Source organism: Lissotriton vulgaris, chromosome 4_1 (assembly GCF_964263255.1).
Source record: "Lissotriton vulgaris chromosome 4_1, aLisVul1.2, whole genome shotgun sequence".
NCBI classification, from domain to species: domain Eukaryota; kingdom Metazoa; phylum Chordata; class Amphibia; order Caudata; family Salamandridae; genus Lissotriton; species Lissotriton vulgaris.
The window spans coordinates 761,290,911-761,312,934 of record NC_141691.1 but is presented as its reverse complement, the minus strand read 5'-3'; the positions used below and the strand labels follow the sequence as shown (position 1 = coordinate 761,312,934).

At 43.0% G+C, this 22,024-nt stretch overlaps 1 protein-coding gene across 1 annotated transcript in view; it reads left to right on the top strand.

The window, feature by feature from the left end:
- LOC147722547 (serpin B6-like) overlaps positions 1 to 22,024 on the top strand; it is a 482,090-nt gene that overhangs the window by 59,363 nt on the left and 400,703 nt on the right. The window contains exons 3-4 of the mRNA XM_086965072.1: positions 1,742 to 1,900; positions 7,502 to 7,663. Of these exons, the coding sequence (XP_086821198.1) occupies positions 1,742 to 1,900; positions 7,502 to 7,663 (321 nt within the window). The remainder of the gene's footprint in view (positions 1 to 1,741; positions 1,901 to 7,501; positions 7,664 to 22,024) is intronic.

Sequence of the window (22,024 nt, the reverse complement as noted above, 5' to 3'; positions counted from 1 at the left end):
TTCGACAGGGAGAAACTTCTTACAGCTGAGCGCTCCAGGGTGGGTAGAGGTAAAGAGTAGTGAGGGCTTCTTGAGGGTTCGGGGTAGAGTTAAAGGAGGTTAGGTTGATTTGAAGGTTCAGGGTGGGTAGAGGTAAAGGGAGTTAAGGATGATTCCAGGGTTCGGAAGTGGGTAGCTGTAAAGGAGGTGTATGTCTTTAGGGTTCAGGGGTGGGCAGAGTTACAGGGATGTGCGGGTGACTTGATGTCTCCGGGTGGGTAGAGGTAAAGGGAGGTGAGTGACTTGAGGACTTGGGGGTGGTTAGAGTTTTAGAGAGGTGAGAGTGAGATGAGAGTTCAAGAGTGGTCCTAGGTACAGGGAGATGAGGGCGACTTGAGGGTTCATGGGTGGGCAGCGGTAAAGCGACAGGTGGCTAAAGTGTATGTTTCAGAAATGGGCCACATGCCGCAAATGTTCATTATTGCTAGTTGTTCACGTTAAGCTTTTGGAAATACTTCTATGCCATGAACTGTCTGATTTGTGTGAACAAGGTGTTGCTACTATGTACCACAATGCCGACCTTTTGTCTTGTTTTGTATTGAAAATCCAAAAAATAAAGTTCATAAAAAAAAGCTTTTGGAAATACTTTTAAGAAGGCTTTAGCTCTAATGGCTTGACTCTGTCTCGCAATCAAAAGCAAAAAAAAGTACAACAATTTGAGTGCAAGCAACGTGGAACACATTAGTCAAGAAATCAATTAGTACTTGGTTTATGCTCCAAGGATACTTTTTACATGATCTACTAGAATGGGAGAAATTGTCTCCCCTGAAATTACTGAGGGAAGGTCGTGTCAAGCTCCGGCTCACCTGAGTATCCAGATAGTTCTGTTGGATTTTGAAGACAGTTCGTACCCACCCTGAAACCTCGGATTCCAGCACTCTGATTACTTATTGTGCTAAGAAAAGAAGCTCAAGGGAAGGGGGAAGTGGATAAAATAACAAAAAGAGAGAACACTGCTTCCGTTGATGCTTATACCGGAGTTCAGAAGAGCTGGGTGTTGTACCTATTTGAAACATAAACAAAATGACATATAACTATAGCTTATCCCTAGTGTACGATTTGGCTCTCTCCTACTAGTTTTCACATTTCTCTAATCATGCATGTACCTCTCTGTTCCTGGTCTTTCTGCTCCCAGGCAGGGTTTTCATACAGGGTGCGATATCCTACTTAAGTAAAAAGAATCACCCTTAAGTTTAACATATGTCATGCATAAACATTTAGAATCCTGATGAGGCTAGCAGTTTTGCGTCTCAACTCACTTTAAACATGCTCCCAAAGCAGCACACAATAATGTTCTCAAAATCTTTAAATATGATGCGCTGTATTCTTAAGTCAAAACACAGTGTGTAATGTTCTCAAAATCTTTAAATATGATGCTCTGTATTCTTAAGTCAAAACACAGCGTGTAATGTTCTCAATCTTTAAATATGATGCGCTGTATTCTTAAGTCAAAACACAGCGTGTAAGTCTTTCCAACAATCCGGGAGGAAAAGCAGTTTTCTGTTCTGGATAGGCATCTTATATTGATTCCAAATTATAGTCTTCGCAACAATGTCCCAGCAAAGATAATACCAAATATGTCTGTGCCGGTATCCTTGAACTGTCTTCAGGATAAGTCTTTGAAAAAGTATGATAAAAAACTTACTTGGCAATTGTGGGTAAATCTTGCTTGCTAACCTTGTCTTTGTCTTTTTTGTTTCAGGTCGTTCCGCTTTTGGAGGGGGACCGGAACCGAGAACTGCCGGAAACAGCAAAAGGAAATCGGAGCTGGATCCAGCCCCGAGGGAGAGATGCAGGTCGGAAGAGAAAGACCCGAACAGAAGAATCCAGGACCGGAGGAGTCGAGGAGCTGGATCTTCAGGTAAGCAGGATGAGCACAAGCAACTGTTTAAGCTCGGGCTGTCTTTTATAGGCAGTGATGGGTGCCGTTCACAAGCGCTGCAAGTGTAACCATGGAAGACGTGCAGCTCTTCATTATTATGCAAACTCGTGTACAAGAGGGCTATAACGGCAACAAACAACACGTGGCAACAAATGAACAAGAAGCTTTGGCAAAAGCAAACCCAGCCTTTTGGCAATAATAATTTAACAAACACGACAATACCTGAAAGCGTGCTTTTATCACATGCAATACTGAGTATACAATAGCACAAAAGTATTGACAGTTATTTCAGGGAAAGGGGACAAGCTCTTTGTTGTACACAGACCCTAACAGTTGCTTCCCTCAAAAGCCCACCTAGTGAGCGAGGATTCTTTAGATAAAACAGTCTGAGTAGCCTTGGGGCATGTACATAGGAGGCTGGTTCCCATGAATTTACTGTTTCATCATATCCTTTCCATTGTACTAAATAAAATGAACGCCCACGGATTCTCTTAGCATCTTTTATACTGCGAACCTCATGTTCTAGATTTCTTTTGATTGGGATGGGTGGAGGTGGGGGTTCAGTCCGGGTCTGAGGGTTATATGGTTTGAGCAAAGATACATGAAAAGTAGGATGTACTGGATATTCTCTAGGTAAGTCCAATTTTACCGTTACTGGGTTTACAATTGCTGTAACACAAAAGGGGCCAATAAAGCGAGGTTGCAACTTTCGAGACCCTTCTATGTTTAAGTATTTTGTGGAAAGCCATACTTTATCACCAACGTGATATATCTGTGCCTCTGATCTATGTTTGTCTGCTTGTTTCTTCATTCGTTCTTTATACACACTTTAGTGTTTCCTGGCTTTTTCCTGTATGTCACATAAACTTGTTAATCTATCAGTCACTTTTGGGAGAAGAGATTCCTCTACAAGGATAGGTAACGATCTTGGATGATATCCCTGCATGAAATAGAATGGGGTGCAGTGTGTTGCTGCATGTTCAGAATTGTTATAAACAAATACCGCAATGGGCAAAGCCTCAAGCCAATCACTTGTGTATTCTGCCAGTAAACATCGTAGTGTTTGAAGTAATGTCTGATTCATTCTCTCCATCTGTCCGTCTGTTTCAGGGTGGAAAGCGGTGGACAATGCTACCTCCACTTTCAGTTTCTCACAAAGGCTTTTCCAAAACCTAGAGTTAAATTGACTGCCTCGGTCTGATATTATCTTGCTCGGTAAACGTGTAATCGTACAACTTCTTTCAAGAAAATGTCTGCAAATTTTACTGCTGTGGGCAATTTCTTTAAGGGTACAAAAATGTGCCATTTTGAACAAATCGTCAATCCCCAATACAGTAGAGAATGTCTTTACAGGTGGAAGGTTCACTAAAAAATCCACACTTACTGTGTGCCAAGGTTGACCGGGTGATGGCATTAGTACCAGTAATCCGGCAGGGGCTTTGTGAGACTTTTTTTGACGAGCACATATTGGACAGGTGTTGACATATTATTTAACATCATTACTCATGGTGGCCCACCAAAAGTGTTTTCGAACATTCTCTAAGGTTTTCACCCAACCAGGATGTCCTGCTAAGGCAGAGGCATGATGCCATGCTGTAACTTGTGTTTGTAGGTCTGTGGTTGGCACATAAAGCAAGGAATCATGGTACAACAAGCCTTGTCGAATTGTTATGTGATCCCTTCAACCAATCTTGAGGATCTGTTTGTAAATATGCTGTGTATAGTTCTTTCATAAAATCCTTCTGTTGTATTGGTGCTAGAATGTTCAGTGGTGCAATAATGGGTTCCCCTTTCTTTTCTTGTTTTGTTTCTAAAGTATGTCCATATCTAGATGAAACATCTGATTGAATTTGTTACGAACCTGGCATGTAGGTAATCACGAAATCAAAGGCACTAAAGAAATTTAACCACCTCATTTGACGTGGTGTCAGTGCTTTAATAGAATCAAAGAACTGTAGGTTCTTATCGTCACTAAAAATGGTGATTGGGAACTTTGCTCCCATTAAATGGTGTCTCCAATCAGAAAAGGCTACTTTTATGGCTGAGTTCCCTTTCAGCCACAGTGTAATTTTGTTCAGCCGGTAGCAATTTTTGGGAATAAAATGCAATCGGATGTAATTGACCATTTACAGGATCACGTTGAGAAAGATCTCCTCAGAGTGCTACCTGTGAAGCATCTGCTTCTACATAAAATGGAAGATCTGGGTCAGGATGTTTCAAGACTGGTGCTGATGTGAATTTTTGTTTTAAAAGCTGAAAGGCTGGTGAAGCCTCAGCATTCCAAACAAAGCGTTGTCCTTTCCGTAGCAGTTTGGTAATAGGGGCCATAATTTCTGCAAAATGAGAAATAAACCTCCTATAAAAGTTGGCAAAGCCTAGAAATCTCTGTATTTCTTTCATGGAAGTGGGTTCTGGCCAATCATTAATTGCACTAACTTTCTTAGTGTCCATGGTAATTCCTTGAGGTGACCAACAGTATCCCAAAAAATCTACTGTGCTTGCATTGAAAGCACACTTTTCCACCTTAGCAAAGAGTTGGTGTTCCTTTAATTTCGCTAAGACAGCTCTGACTTGTTGTGTGTGTTCTTCCTGATTTTTAGAGTAGATGAGGATATCGTCAATATATACTATGACGCAGATGTCCAAAAATTTGTGCAAAACCTCATTGATAAAAAATTGAAATGCTGCAGGGGCATTATATAACCCAAAAGGCATTACGGTGTATTCAAATAACCCAAATTTCGTTGTAAAGGCTGTCTTCCACTCATCATTTTCTTTTACCCTTACTAAATGATACGCACCTCGCAAGTCTAGTTTAGTGTAGACCGTGGAATGTCGTTATTGATCTAACAGGACTGGTATTAATGGGAGTGGGTATTTATTTTTTATTGTGGCCTTATTAAGTCCTCTATAGTCTATGCAAGCGCAAAGGGATTTATCCGGTTTCGGAATAAGAGTGGCGATGACACTGGAGAAGTGGAATGGCGAATGAAACCGGATTGCAATAAGTTGTCCAGGTATGATCTTAAATATTTTGTTTCGTCATCAGTAAGAGCATACACTCTGCTATTAGGCAAAGGGGCCCCTGGGATTAAGTCAATGCGAAAATCATGGGACTGGTGCGGAGGCAAAACACTGGCTTTCACTGGATCAAAGATATCCTTAAACTCCATGTATTCAGGAGGAAGAAAACTTTTTACTTGAGTGACGTTGGCACAATGTACCACAGTTAATTGTTCATTTCCTGCTTCTTGATAACAACTGGCTCTGCAAAAGGAAGAATCTAGAGTGACTGTTCTAGATACCCAATCTATTTTTGGGTTATGAGTGGTGAGCCAAGGTACTCCGAGGATCAATCCAAAGTTAGGGGTAAACTAATCTGCTCCGTGTGTCCATTTTGACATACCATAATGATTGGGCTTGTTTGTTTTGTGATTAAACCTGAAGTCAGATCCGTCCACAGCACATACTGCCTAAGGACAAGGTTTTGGAAGTATGGGAAAACCAATTTTTTTTAGCTAATGCGTTGTCCACAAAGTTCCCCGTAGCTCCTGAATCAAGAAGCATTGGGAGGGAATGTTAACTGAGTGCTCACGATCAGGATGACCTGAATCAAAAAGTTTTTAGGTATATGAGGAATTATATAGGCTGCTGATTTAGAGGTCTGAGTCAAATTCTTTCTCGAACAAGTAACCTCTCCCCTTGTCGAGCTTATTCGTTTTCCGACTCCTTAGGACAGAAGGTTGATACAGTGACCTTTTTTGGAGTCTTGGGATTTACTGGGCACTCCCTAGCAAAATGGCCAGCCTTACCACAATACACATATAATTGGAATCTCCTTCTCCTTTCCTTCTCTTCTGAGGACAGTGGACCCTTGAGTGTCCCTATCTGCATGGGTTCAGGTTCGGGGAATTTACTGTCTACAGCTTTCTTTTCATGTCTTATGAAAGTTAACCTAGATTCTATTTTGATTTTGTCTCCTTTCCTTTCTCCTAACCTATGGTCCAGTTTTACCACTAAATCCACAAAATCAGAGTAGTCTTCTGGCAAGTCCACAATATGAGCAAGAGCGTCCTTCAAATGGTCTCTTAATACTTTATAAAAGAGAGACACATGTTTTTCTTCCGGCCACTGTGTTTCAGTCAGTAGACGGTTGAAACTGGTGAGGTAGGTCGATAAATCTTTATTCCCTTGTTTTAAATGTAAGAGTTTGTTATCGCTAGCCTGCATACATGTATGTTTAGCAAAGAGGCGAGTCATGGTACGGTTAAACTGATTCCAATTATGGAGGATTGGTTCATCCCTATCCACAAAAGGAATGGACCAATTAGCCACTGTCCCACCCAAGTACGAGAGGACAAAAGCCACCTTAGTAGCATCTGTGGGAATTTGTTGTGGCTTACAGACAAAATGCAATTGACACTGGTTTAAGAAAACATGAAACGTATTACTATCTCCATGGCAGCGCTCTGGCGCAGCTAAGGGCACTGCATTTAGAACATTGACTGTTACCTCTAGCGGAGGAGAGAAATTAGTAATTGTGTTTTTAGACCTAGCACCTGTTTCGGAAGAGTCTTTAAACAAAGAGGAAAAGGTTGTTTCCCAATCAAATCCTGTTTTAAGGTTGCATTTTCTACATTTAATTTATCTAACTCAACCTGCATTGTTTGTAACAGCCCTGTCACTGATTCATTATGAACCAAATCATCATTTAAGGCTTGCGCCATATCAGTGGCGTCTATGCCTTCTGTTTCTTCCCCTGAATTCATCGTCCAACAGAACTATGAGTTTCAAGACTTGTGTCCAGCTCCGGCTCACCTGAGTATCCAGATAATTCTGTTGGGTTTTGAAGACAGTTCGTACCCATCCTGAAACCTCTCCAGCACTCTGATTACTTACAGTGTGCTAAGAAAAGAAGCTCAAGGGAAGGGGGAAGTGGATAAAATAACAAAGAGAGATAACACTGCTCCTGCTGAGGCTTATACTGGAGTTCAGACGAGCTGGGTGTTGTATGTCATTTTGTTTATGTTTCAAATAGGTACAAGTATAGCCTATCCCTAGTCTACGATTTAGCTCTCTCCTACTAGTTTTCACAATTCTCTAATCATGCATGTACCTCTCTGTCCCAGGCAGGGTTTTCATACAGGGTGCGATATCCTACTTAAGTAAAAAGAATCACCGTTAAGTTTAACATAGGTCATGCATAAACATTTAGAATACTGATGAGGCTAGCAGTTTTGCGTCTCAACTCACTTTAAACATGCTCCCAAAGCAGCACACAATTATGTTCTCAAAATCTTTAAATATGATGTGCTGTATTCCTAAGTCAAAACACAGCGGGTAAGTCTTTCCAACAATCAGGGAGGAAAAGCAGTTTTCTGTTCTGGATATGCGCCTTATATCGCTTCCAAATGATAGTCTTAGCAACAATGTCCCAGCAAAGATAATACCAAATATGTCTGTGCCGGTATCCTTGACCTGTCTTCAGGATAAGTCTTTGAAAAAGTATGATAAATAACTTACTTGGCAATCGTGGGTAAATCTTGCTTGCTATCCTTGTCTTTGTCTTTTTTGTTTCAGGTCGTTCCGCTTTTGGAGGGGGACTGTAACCAAGGATCGCCGGAATCAGCAAAAGGAAATCGGAGCCGGATCCAGCCCCGAGGAAGAGATGCAGGTCGGAAGAGGAGAAGGGCCCGAACAGAAGAATCCAGGACCGGAGGAGTCGAGGAGCGAGATCTTCAGGTAAGCGGGAAGGTAGGACGAGCACAAGCAACTGTTAACGCTCGGGCTGTCTTTTATAGGCAGCGATGGGTGCGGTTCACAAGCGCTGCAAGTGTAACTATGGAAGAAGTGCAGCACTTCATTAATATGCAAACTAGTGTACGAGAGGGCTATAACAGCAACAAACAACACGTAACAACAAATGAACAAGAAGCTTTGGCAAAAGCAAATCCTGCATTTTGGCAATAATAATTTAACAAACACGATAATACCTGAAAGCGTGCATTTAGCACATGCAATACGGAGTATACAATAGCACAAAAGTATAGACCGTTATTTCAGGGAAAGGGGACAATCTCTTTTTTGTACACAGACCCTAACAGGTCGAAACATCATTTGGAGTTCGATATGTAAGCATTCAAACTAGTGACTGAATAATAAACTCCAGTTATATAGCTTGAAGGTCAGTTTCAGGAATATTGTGGCAGTGGAGGGGGGGGGGGCTAGGTATGACATTTAAAAAGAAGAATGGTGACCACTCCGACCCAATCTTGCCTGACTGCCTGTTAGATTGCAGAATGGTATACCTATCTGATTGAGCTCCTAAAGTACCACGAGTGGATTCATCTGCTAAACATGTTTCGGCTGTGTCCAGCAAGTTAAAAATCTCCAATTTGTGCCTAATCGCTAATAGTGTGTTAAAATGAACCACAGATACAGTAATAAAGTGACATAATGAGTTAGAGGAAAGGCTCCTGTGCGAGTTCTCTGTGTTTAATTAGGTCTCTGCTGCTTTGCAAAAAGAGTGACAGCCTATAGCTAAAAAGGTCAAGTTTTTTGGATTCATTAATGTTAGGAGGCTAATCGGGAGACTCACTGAGTGAAGTGCTCGGGGTTCATTGGGCGAGTAGGAATATTTCCCAGCAGAGTGCTGGTCTAGGCTGGGTGCAGAAGGGCTTGCTATTGGTGTGCTGGTGGGGTGCCCTCAGCGTGCATCTACTCCGTGGCCAGGATTAAAAAGTCGGCATGGCTAACCAAGACCAACTCCCAAAATGGTGGTTCATAAGGGATACTTTCAAAGAGTAAAAATGGCCCGAGCTCCCAACAAAATGAATGGTAAGCTCTAAACTTAATTGAGGATCACATTAACCGAGTAAACATCAGTTAATGCAGATATAATTCATCAAGTTCTTTAAAAAAAATTAAAACATGCAGACTTGATGAAATTAAAAATGCAATCCTAATTCAAGTTTTAATGTGCAAAAGTGATTTATCAGTTTAAAGTTGCAGAATGTACGTAGGCTGCGCATCCATGCCCCAACCAAGATTAAATAGGCGGGGCAACCAACTAAGAACTACCTGAGCGCCTTCCAAAATTATGGTTCAGAAGTCATCTTTCCAAAGAGTACAAATTTTCCCCGAACTACCTCCCAAACAAGTGGTAAGCTCCAAGGTGAAGTAAGGATTACAAAAACAGAGCAAACATCAGTTAATGCAGATTCAGTTCATCAAGATCTTCAAAAAAATGAAACCTGACTTGATGCCCAAAACTAATTTAATATAACGTCTTAAGTATAAGTGACTTTTAGAAAGTTGTCAGTCTGTTGCCCAATTTCTTCAGAGGTCAGATGATGGCCACAAGTCAGCCTTCTCCCATCTTTGGGGAGAAGTGTGAACGACTCCGAGAAATGTGAACCAAAGCAATGGTTCTGGCATGTTTGACAATTATTTCTTAGGAATATTTTCATAAGAAATAATTGAGTGAGAACAGGCAGAAGTCTGCAGCCGTCGGATTCCTGCCTGTTCTCGCGCTGTAGCGTTGAATCACTGTTTGCTGCCACTTCTAACACCTTTAGATTCACCACTCTTGCGATCCATTAATTAGATCTACATCACCTGTGCCAAGATCATACATGATCTAACCACCAGGTATGCCATGATGACTGATTAACGAGGAATTACTCTAGTTCTTTGTGGGCTGTCATCCCTAACCCCCATTTCTGTCCTGATGTAGTCCCGCCTTGACTATTTAATTGCGCATAGTTCGGGTTGAAACGCCGACGATTCTACGCTGTCCAGATTGACCAAGGCTCTGAATCCAAAAAACAAATTAATATATAGGTAACTGAGTAATTGTGTTGTTCCTTAAACTTTCTGGCCTCCTTTCTCATGTACATATTTTATAAACACAGATATATTGTGCACAAAAACCTAGCACTGAGCACAAATGTCACTCTATCACACATCACTTAGAAACCTCACCTTGTATTGACAGCCTGTATTTATAAATGTGTAGATATTATATGAATGATTCAATTTATATAAAACAAGAGTATTCAGTAATTGGTGTCACGTATGTTACTACTTGTAATGTGTTCCATATGTCAAGACAGCAGAGTTATGAATTTTTGAAGACTTTAGAGAATAGCGTATAAATACTAAACGTATTCATAAGAAATAATTGTCAAACCCCACAGAAACATTGTTTTTGTTCATATATCCTTACCCAGGATCTGAGGGACACAGGGTCACCCCATTATTGTTTCACCCTGACTCCCAGAAGTGGGCACCTTAGAGTCCTTCCGTTCGAAGAGGTGTCACCTCCCCCAGGCAGGAAGCTACATCAGGTGTGAGCCCTAAATGCAACATTCAAAGGTAAGCCACCTTTGAAGAGCAACTGGTGGACACACAAGAGGAGCTGCTCTTTTGTTGAGGTAGACAGGTTGGCGTCTGGGGGCAGAGAGGGGAGACTAGTTGTCAAACCGTTTTTTCCATGGGCAGGTATCCCTGAGGTAACCACACCTCTATGATGGGTACCAAGCTCCACATACCGAGAGAAGGGTCTGCCATCTTGGGAGTATGCAGCATAATGCACTTTAGAGAGAAAAGTTCCGGTAGCACATAGGTTAGTGACTGCCACATCCCAGAGGGCACTTTCTGGACATAATTATGGCACTCCTGACACTCAGACCTACGATGACCTCTGGGCTGAAGTGAGGCCTAGAGAAGGGCTGCCTTGCTGTTCCATGGACCTGGAAAGAGAGGCTGCAACAATATCCGGACTGCGCCTGCTAATCCTTTGGCTAGCAAAGAGCAGACTGTGGCGCCTAGATCATGGAAAATTCACTCCTGAGCCTGACAGTGATGGTGAACTCCAAGAGAAAGCTACCTGAATTTGTTAGTTCTAGAGTCACAAAGGCTGAAGAAACCCGTTCTATCCTGTCAGTAGCCACAATTGCTTGTTCGACTCTGACCGCCAATGTGTAGTCCGGATGACCAAGACCTGGGAGAGTCATCTGAGTGCAGTTTGGTCACCCAAGACGGCAATTGCTGTCACCAAAGGGAACTGCTGTGACTGGAGAGCAGTAGTCCATTGGCAACTGTACTTTTGCTGGACCAAAGAGGACTTCGAGGGACATTGACCCCTGTGGTAAAAGACACCCCACCTGGACTGTGGACTGAGGAATAGCCCAAGGAAGCCCCCGTCTACCGCACAGCATCTTACCGCATCTTCAGCATCCTGTATCCCTTGCATCAGGACTACTCCATTGAAGTCTATGGAAGTTTGCCCGTTAAACCTGGAATTAGACTTGAGACTGCTTTGGTGACAAGGTAATCATCCTACTACTCTTAATTTGTCCCCATGAGCTTCCCCTGATGGAATTGGTTGCTCAAGCAGGGCGGAGCCGCCAAACACAAGTCTTAAAAAGATTCATCAAAGTTTCCAAACTTTGTGACTAGCACTGCTTGTTTGAATTTGTAATGAAAAATCTATATTTCTAAAACCCTCTGCTGGATTTTGTTTGTTTTGGTGTCCAACAGTTCATGAAAATAAGATCTAGTTTTGTAAATTAGTGTCCGATTTCCTTTGTGTTGTATGGATTTCTTATTTCATTGTTTTGGTACTTCGAAATGGTTTACACTTGTTCCTTTTTTTAAAGCCTGACTTATGGAATCCACAGCTACCCACGGAAGAACTTAAGGTTTTACAAACAAACCTGACCAGACTCTAGATGGTATTTTTCGTGTATTACACGGTGATATTGCACAAACACACCTTATAATACACGTCTTTACTTGCAGTTACGTTTCCATGAAATATTTGCTAGTTGAAATGCTTCTTTTTGGTGAAATCATGTTTTTAAGATGTTACAACAATATAGAAGCTCCTTTTTAGTTCTACTGTACAGGATGTATAGCTATACACATTCAAGCTCATGGAGTTCTGGACTTTTTGGTTCCGTCCAGAGGTGTCAGGGATAACACCAGAAGACCCCGGCGTTCTACCTGTCTCGGTGCACAAATAAACAGAAACACGGGCTTCTCAATGGTGGCGTCAAAGACCAAAGGTTTATTACTGCAGGGACACAGAAGTCACAGAAACTACACACGGGCAGTATCTAGGAGCCTGTTCGATTTGTACAAAGAGGGTTGCTCCTTATATACTAAATATTAGGCTTCAGGCAAATTCTTTACATGTTCGTACATTCCTAAACCTTTGCGTCCTAAACAATAAATATTTGCCGTTGCACAGGAATCGTCAACAATATCTGATGTAAAAACATTACGAACGAGGGGTTTTCACTGTTCCATCATAATCCCATGTCAACTTTTCATTCAAGAGCCGGACCGCCTCATCGTAAATTTCGTTACCTCCCCCTAATAAAGGCCCAGAAGGAAAGGAGCAGAGCCAGGTGCAGAAGATAGAAAAGCAGGATAAGAGATGTTTGTGGGTCGTAAATGGGCAAGGCTACCAGCTTCGGCCGCCTAATCATGATCAGGCCAACGAACACGAGAACCAGTATAGCAGGACTGGCCTCAGGCAGAGGGGGCAGCTTCTGTCGAGTCATGCAGCCATGGCGTGTTCTGTCCTAAGGTGCACGTGTCACTAGCAAGGTGAATCGCCGGCTAAAGCTTACGTGTCCTTAATTGAAATGAAGTAATCAGAGGTCATTGCGTGTCCATTGACTATGTGAGGGCAAGAAATACAAAATGGCTGCCGTAATCTAAGATGGATGCCATGGGTAGATCAGAAATGTGTTTGTAACAGGAGTACTCTTGCTCGTAGCATAGCGAAAACACCAGGATATGCTAAATGGATCATTTGCGGTTCACTGATACCAAAATTATGTATTTACGACAATGTTGAAAACACGGGTTCAAATCGTCACGGAACCTCAGACCCTCCTTTTGCCCTTACATAGGCAATTACTCAGTCTATGTCAAAGTCTAACTCTATGCTCATCAGGTCAATGACATGTTGCTGTATCATCATCCTTTCTCGCGCCTTTTTTCCAAACGCAGGTGGTTTTCTGAAACAGGTTGCAGCACAGAGACTACACAAAGCGGGACCACATTGGATAATAAGGCAGCACGAGAACAGGAATACTAGGATGACACCAATGACCATCAGAACCTTCCATCCCCACGCTGATAGCAGAGTCCAAAACCACTCCATTAGGGACCAGTTTCCCTTGTCTACGTGTATAGAGTCGGAAATCTTGTGTAGCTTAGAGATAGCCTCATAGACAGTTGGAGCATTATTGGGAATAAAAACACAGCAGCTCGATTGGATCATTCTACATACCCCACCTCGATCCGCAAGTATTACGTCTAGAACCATACGGTTCTGCAACGTCATGAGACGATCCGCCTGAAGCTCAGCTGTTAAGTTACTAAGGGCACCAGCAGTTTCCGTGATAGTAGATTCAACTACCCGTGTTAGCTGACGTAGATTTCTACTATTGGCCATAGGCCCCCAGAACGGAAGGAAACCTTTGAAGAAGTCTCCTGCTTCCTGACCAGCAGTATCTTCCTCGCTGAAGACACCTCTTGCTACTCTGGTTTTGTGATAATTTGAAGAAGCAGTGTACGTTGGAGGCAACAGTTGGGCAATATAACATGAACCTGAAAAGTCAGCAGGCAACCATGTATACGCTCTGTCTTGACAGATGAAGTAGGTACCCCTAGCAGTAAGAAAGGCAGGGGAAGAGTTAGACGGAAATACGTAAGTCTCAACGCACTCACTCTTCCCTAGCCGAGCTCTCGGATTTCTCCCATTTCCTTGCAAACAGACTTGACCTCGGTGAGGTTCGACCCAGACTGGAGTGGAGCTTTTACGCTTGCTTTCTCCCAAACTAAGGCGATACTCTGTAGAATTCCAACTCAAATATACCCGTAATTCATCTCTAGGGTAAGACGGAGTATTATTGACGTCTTTAATCATATCAATAATTCCCTGGACTAAAGCTTTGTTGGCAGAGTTGTATTTAGTGGAACGTGGTGGACGCGGAGGATAGGTCTCGAGGGCATAGGCAAAAATGGTCTGAAAGGCCTGAAACGATCCATTATAGCTAAAAGGCAAGACTAGATAGGGAATGCCTTTATCCATAGTGTGGGGTATCAAGCCACACACCCAGCAGTCTGTAGTGTTAACTACCAGTTGGTGTTGGTGCAAGAGCTGTACAAATGTGTTATTAATGAATTCTAAGCGTCGAGCTTGTTCGTGTTCAGGAAACGAGTGAAAAGAATGCACAGAAGAAACAGTAGAAGAAACAGGATCAAGGGGAGGTACTGTAGTTGTTACCGGTGTAAAAATTAAATGCACGCCTAAGACAATTCCACCCACCAACATTATTAAAACCATCAAAAACGTAACTGCACATTGCATTAGAAAGCATTTGCTGTGAAGAATTTTGTAAAGTCTATTTCTGCGGAACATAAATTTTCTCGTTGCAGCTCAGGAAGCTCCATCTTTCACAATCCGCTCGCGACCACTGATGTGTACGTAGATGAAAATGCCTCCATCAGCCCTGGGAGTTCCCAGAACTAACAGAAAGATCGACCTAGTGTCTGACCCCCGCAGATTCAACTAGGCACACAGCCACGACCCTACGGCTACCCAGACGGCAAGGCAATTTTAAAACAACAAAGTATGAGCAAACTTCCTGGCTGGAGGCAATGTATCAAAAATTCAAATGTGTAAAATCGGCAGTTTCCTGCTTTATTTGTCCATATTTCGTGATCGTAAATTGTATCTCAATTTTGCAGGAGCTGTTTGATCTGGAAACAGTGTATTTTCAGCAGGGGTTGCAATGTTCAGGTTCGCAGATGGCAAAGTTTCTTCCGATTCAGAGGGCAAATGCTTCAGTCGGCAAGGTTAGAGATTCCAACAAGTCATTAACTAGCTGACCATGTTGAATCTTAGTCCCATGGGACGTAATGAAACCTCTCTCTCTCCACAAACGGCCAAAACTATGGGCCACGCCGAACGCGTACTGACTATCTGTGAACACATTCACTCTTTCCCTTAGCTAAAACACACGCTCTCGTTAGTGCAATTAATTCCGCAGCTTGGGCAGAATTCTGACTCACTCTCGCAGTCTCCACAATCGTACTCAAAGTCGTTACTGCGTAAGCAGCAGTCACATCACCATTCTCCAATTTAAAACATGATCCATCAACATACAACGTGCCATCTGGATCTGACAACGGAGTGTCTTTTAAATCAATTCGTCCTTTTGTCTCTTCCTCGGTTCTGAAACAGCAATCATGTGGCTCAGAATCACTCGACTCCTGACTAGTCGGCAACAATGTTGCTGGATTCAATACATTGCATCTTTTGATCTGAATATGACTCGCTAGTAATGTCAGCTCATAGCCAGATAATCTAGCACTGGTAAGGTGTTGCTTCTTGGTTCGGTTCATGAGTGTATCCACAGCATGAGGAACCATAACCACCAGCATGTTGTTCATCACCAAACCAGCAGATTGTCGAATGGAAGCTGCAGCTGCCGCTGTAGCTCTCAAACAACTAGGCAACGCTCTCGCTACCGGATCTAATGTTGATGAAAAATACGCACAAGGGCGTTGTTTATCACCAAATCTCTGTGTCAGAACACTCAACGCGCAACCTTCTCTCTCGTGAACATAGAGCGTGAATGGCTTACTGTAATCGGGTGTACCCAATACAGGAGCTGAACATAGTGCATTTCGTAACTCAGAAAAACTCTCCTGACATTCAGCAGACCATGGCACCGGACTCGGAACATTTTTCCCAGTCAAGGCTACCAATGGTTTTGCCAAAAGAGAAAAATTTGGGATCCACTGCCTACAGTATGAGGTAATACCTAAAAAGGCACGTACTTCTCTCTGTGTGCTGGGAACATTCATCTGCGTAATTGCTTTTATTCTCTCTGGGGTCAACTTCCTTCCCTCCTTTGACAAGAGATGACCTAGGTAGGTCACTTCTTGGCAACAGTATTGCATTTTCGAAGGTGTGGTTCAAACTAGACAAATGATGCAATAGGGAAATTGCAGCTGCTTTGCAAGTTTCTTTGTCATCGGCGGCTACTAGAAGATCATCGACATATTGCACTAGGGCAGAACTAGGAGGAAGTACAAAGGAATCTAACTGACTTTTTAATGCCTGACTGTAAATGGACGGACTCTCACAATAGCCTTGTGGAGCACATTTAAACCTGAAGCTTCGACCTCCTAGAGAGAAGCCGAAAATATCTCTGCTTTCTTCGGCTATTGGAATGCTGAAAAAGGCATTCTTCAAGTTGATAACTGAAAACCATGTGGCTGTAGCAGGAATCAACGTTAACAATGCAGTAATGTCTGGAACCACAGGAAACTGCGGAATCACAATTTTATTAACCTCTCTAAGATCGATTACAAACCTATACACTGGAGGCTTTGAAGGATCAGTACGTTTCAAAATTGGCAATACGGGACTGTTACAGACATTTCCTCTAGTTTCTTCAACTACGCCTTTCTTAATCAAGTCTTGCACAATCAACAAAAGTGCACGTTCACCTTCACTAGAAATCTTGTATTGTGGAATTCGTGGAAATTTGACATTTGCTTTCAAAGTGACTACATATGGTGGTATTTCCAAAAGGCCTACATCATTAGGACCATCATAAGAGTATCAGGGAGTGAACGCAGCTCTGGCGGGAGTGCATCCATTGACAAGTACATCGGAGAGGTTATTCTTTTACCCAATGTAAGCTGTACTCCTGAAGGAGAACAGTACAATGTCGCATATAGGCGTTTTAACAAGTCTAAACCAAGCAGATTTTCATTACAACCTGTCGTCAAAATCAAGGGTGCTTTCAATTGACGCGGTCCAACAGAAATAGAAAAAAAAGACCAGATACGGGGTTGTAAAAACCTACTGAAACATTTGTTAAGCCAGACAAAGGTGCGCCAGGGAGTTTCGCATGAATGATAGAACTTTTTGCTGCACCAGTTTCCAACAGAAACGGTTCGACTACACCTGATGTTGCTACTGCGACATAAGGCCCACTGTGATCCACTGGAACTGATACTACTCCCTCTCTTTGTCCATGGCTGTCCTAGTACTCAGTTTGTTGAAATCCCTCATCAACCTCACAATAGTCTTCAACATGATACTGTTGGGATCTATTTTGTTGGGCAGACTGTCCATTCCGCTGATCAAAATGATTAGAAGGGCGATCATTCGTTTGTGGAGGCATAGCACCTCGTCCTCGACCTCTAGAATTTTGCATGGAACCACCACGACCTCTCTGAGCTGCTGCAGCATTATTTTGCGCTAAGACTGGACAGTCATTCTTATAATGACCTTCTTTCTTACAGTACGCACACTGATTCCACTGGTATTGTGGCCTCGGCGAACTATAATCTGTCCTTTGATATGACCCTTGCTGTGTATTAGTCTGATTTGTGCGAGGCTGATATGCTTGCTGCAAAAGAACTTTGGTCTTTAAGTCTTTCGTCTTCTTATCTGACTTTTCCTTCTCTTCTTTATCCCTATTTTCATAATACTGCGCAGTTGTAGAGACAGCCCACGCACTCTCGGAATCTTTCAATTTATTACTAAGCTCTGGTAATAGATTGTGTACAAATTTATCGACAAACAGTCTCTGTCCTCCTTCCGTGCTCATATCCTGACCACTGTGATCTACAAAAGTCTCTTCCAACCTTGTGAAAAAGTCGGAGCCACTTTCGTCTTTCTTCTGCCTGCATGCGGACAACTTGTCCCAGTTAACGCGCAATGCTGGCATCAGAGTCTTCATTAAGTCAATTATTCTACCTGGTAAATTAGCAATTAGAGGTTCGGGTTTAGAACCACCTATTTGTTGACCATCCGCTGCAATTATAGCTGCCCAATCACCACCTAGGGCAACTGGATGATTCTCTTTACGAATTTTAGCCCAAATTGGTTGCGGAACTACATTCCCAAATAACATGTCAATGTCCGCTAAATTCATCACACAAGCTTCAACTGTCTGCGCTAACTCTTTGTAGTATCCGGCGGGATTCTTACGCGGATCAGGCAAGGCCTGTTTCACTGCTAACACTTCGGCTCGCTTCCACGGAATGTGTATCCACACTCTCTGGAATTGGGCCGGAGCAGCAGCAATACCAAGATTCGCATCAGCTTGCACAGCTTCGCGCCAAATTGGAGGAACCTCCCTCATTGGATATTGGCGATTCTGCTTCGTACTACGTTTCTCTAACTCCCTCGGTGAACGAAGGGATGGATCATTCCTATAGCTTAAAATCAGTTCCATCGCCTCTTTTATATTTTGACCAACTATCATACCAGCAGCAAACTCTTTCTGAACATTAATTAATTCTTCTAAATTTGATTCGGAGTCATCCTCTTCCAACTCCTCACGCAAAAGGGAGCACATTTCATCGAACACATATCGTTGTGTCGGTTCATTCCATTGCATAAATGTATCTAATACATCTCTAGTACTATATCTTCTACTTTTTGAAATCCATCTAAGAGCTGTGGAATCTAATATTCCCCGTTCTTCAGTACTGGGAAGCTGACTACGTCTCTGAACAGAGTCAGAGGCAGGAGTCTTAATTATAGTTTTATAGAAGAGAGACAGAATATTAGAGACAGAATCGGTGATTCTCCGTCAAACAGAAAGTGGAGTCATAATACTAGCAGAAGCAGTAAATAAAGTAGCAGTTGGAACAGATAGAACAGGAACAGTAGGAGTATCAGGTAAAGTAGCTTGTGAAACAACAGGTGTAAGTGATGCAGGTATAGGTAAAGAAGCCAGCAACCCTGGAAGAGGGGGTGCCGAAGGAACATTAACATTGACCACAGGAGGTACGGGAGCTTGATTCAGGGGAGCGGGAGCAGGAATACCAGGTTGTCCAGCAACCGGTAATTGAACATTCGGTGAAGGTGGAGCCGTAGCACCCTGTGCATACGATGGGGGTGACCTTAACAAATAAGACAACAGAGGATCAGTTTCGGGGTCCTCTACTGTCTTAGCTGTACTCGATGGCAAGGCAGGGTAGCACTTGTCTATCGCTAGATTACGCTCTCTAACAGCCACCTCCATTGCTTTCTCAGACTCGTTGAGTTGCAGCTGCTTAGCAGACAGTTCTAAAGTCAACTCTTGCTCTTTCTGTTCTTTCTTTAACTTTTTAATTTCTCTTTGTTTAGATTCTTTTCGCCAATAACGGAAAGAATCAAACATTGCCGGCCGGGCTTTCTTCTTAAACAATTTCACTTCCAAATTATCAAGGACTTCGGGTTCAAAACTACCATGCAGTGGCCAACTAAGGACACCGTCTTTCTCGGTATATCAGATCCATACCTCATTATAAGATATTGGACCCACACCAAACTTACAATACAGATCATAAAGAGGAGTTCCGATCGGAGGAACCAGACATGAGTCCTCCAACCGGGAATCACTGTTGCAACCAAAACACGACAACATACAATTTTTCCGACTTACCATTTTATAATCCGGAACACAGAACAGACAAAACACAAACAAAAATGTGCACTCGAACCAAGAACTTAGGCCTACCAAAGCGAACAAATGTATCGATACCCAAACTAAACCAAAAGATTATCGTAACTAGAACAACCAGTGATAATCTTACGAAACCAAACCAAACCAAGAACCAAAAAGGATTATCCAAACAGGAGCAACCCTTACGAAGTAACCAACTAGCAACCACTTAATACTTAACTGAGGCACTGAAGACGTCACCAAGGAGAAACCCGTCTACGTCTCGCCGTACTAAGGTCTGCACCTCGGGTCCAAGACAGGGCGACGGTCAAGGCAACGGACCACTGCAGCCGTCCGAACGGGAACCCTCGTGGAAGAGAATGTCGGGCCACTTTTGCAATATGCCGGGATCGATGAAGTGGGGCGCCTCCCTCAGGAATCTTCACACAAAGCTTCTCGAACTCTTCAGGCTTTTGGACCGGTACCGAATGACGTCGCCCCACGTTGGGCGCCAATTGGAGTTCTGGACTTTTGGGTTCCGTCCAGAGGTGTCAGGGATAACACCCGAAGACCCCGGAGTTCTACCTGTCTCGGTGCACAAATAAACAGAAACACGGGCTTCTCGATGGTGGCGTCAAAGACCAAAGGTTTATTACTGCAGGGACACAGAAGTCACAGAAACTACACACAGGCAGTATCTAGGAGCCTGTTCGATTTGTACAAAGAGGGTTCCTCCTTATATACTAAATATTAGGCTTCAGGCAAATTCTTTACATGTTAGTACATTCCTAAACCTTTGCGTCCTAAACAATAAATATTTGGCGTTGCACAGGAATCGTCAACAATATCTGATGTAAAAACATTACGAACGAGGGGTTCTCACTGTTCCATCATAATCCCATGTCAACTTTTCATTCAAGAGCCGGACCGCCTCATCGTAAATTTCGTTACCTCCCCCTAATAAAGGCCCAGAAGGAAAGGAGCAGAGCCAGGTGCAGAAGATAGAAAAGCAGGATAAGAGATGTTTGTGGGTCGTAAATGGGCAAGGCTACCAGCTTCGGCCGCCTAATCATGATCAGGCCAACGAACACGAGAACCAGTATAGCAGGACTGGCCTCAGGCAGAGGGGGCAGCTTCTGTCGAGTCATGCAGCCATGGCGTGTTCTGTCCTAAGGTGCACGTGTCACTAGCAAGGTGAATCGCCGGCTAAAGCTTACGTGTCCTTAATTGAAATGAAGTAATCAGAGGTCATTGCGTGTCCATTGACTATGTGAGGGCAAGAAATACAAAATGGCTGCCGTAATCTAAGATGGATGCCATGGGTAGATCAGAAATGTGTTTGTAACAGGAGTACTCTTGCTCGTAGCATAGCGAAAACACCAGGATATGCTAAATGGATCATTTGTGGTTCACTGATACCAAAATTATGTATTTACGACAATGTTGAAAACACGGGTTCAAATCGTCACGGAACCTCACTCATGCCATTAGTTAGAATTATATTGTTTGTAGAAAACTGTCCCCATGGAAATCCTGCTTTGAGCTGCCATGCCATAAGCCTCTGACTTAGCCTTGCCATGAAATTGCTCGATTCAGCCAAAAAGCTATCATTGTGTTCCTTGGAAAGGGAGTGGTATTGACCTGGAATGTGGTCTGCATTGCACACATGTAACAGTCGTTTTTTCCCCTTTATAATGATGAGTCAACAAGCAGATTTGCTTGTGGGACAGTTTGTGGTGGGCAGAATAGAAATTGCTGTCTGCCACTCCCTGCCGCCTTCATGGCCTTTTGAAACCTCTATTTAAAGAGGATGTTGTAAAATAGTTGAAAAATAGTTGAGCATGTTGAAGTCTGCATTTTATCTCGTTACCCGGGTGAAAATGAGTTCACCTTTTTATGAACTTCTCGCTGGAGGATGTAGCCTGAGTTTATTAACCTGAATTGCACGCTATGAATTGTAACTTTCTAGGAAAAAGATTACAAGTTTACGGACAGAGATGACTGTGTCCTTGGTATATTTTTCGTGTGTCCAGCACCCACTCATCACAGCTGTTCTAGTCTCTCCACTTGTTCCTAATAGTTAAACCTCTGCCCCAGCTGCTCATGTCTCTGCAGCTGCTTCTCTACCCCCCCTTATTTAACTTCTCCTTTCTTACATATTTGTGTCTCCTATCGTTCCAGCAAGCTCAGGTCCTCCTACCTAGTCCACCTTCCAGCTAACCCATACCATGTTCCATCTACCAGCTCCTTGCTTCCAATGACTTGTCTCAGTACCAGCTTGCTTCTTGTGTTTCACTATCTTTTACCTCCTCAGTCTCTCAGGGAAGATTCTACCCATGGCACTAAAACTTGACTTGACTTAAGTGATGTGTAATGAACACTAAAGCTCCGGCCTTTATAACCTCTCCTTCTGTACCTGTCTGTGCTAGTCTTCCATCAGCTTCATGGTGCTCCATCCAATCCTTTTAAATACCCATGTTCTTTCCTTGTCTTGTTGCTTCATGTCCTATCACCTTCCTGCCTTTACCCTTTCAGTGCCCCATTGTGCTATCTCTCCTTCTCCCCACACTGTGTCCTTGTTTTGATTAGTCCAGGCTTATGTTATAGGGTTCTTTCCCAGGCA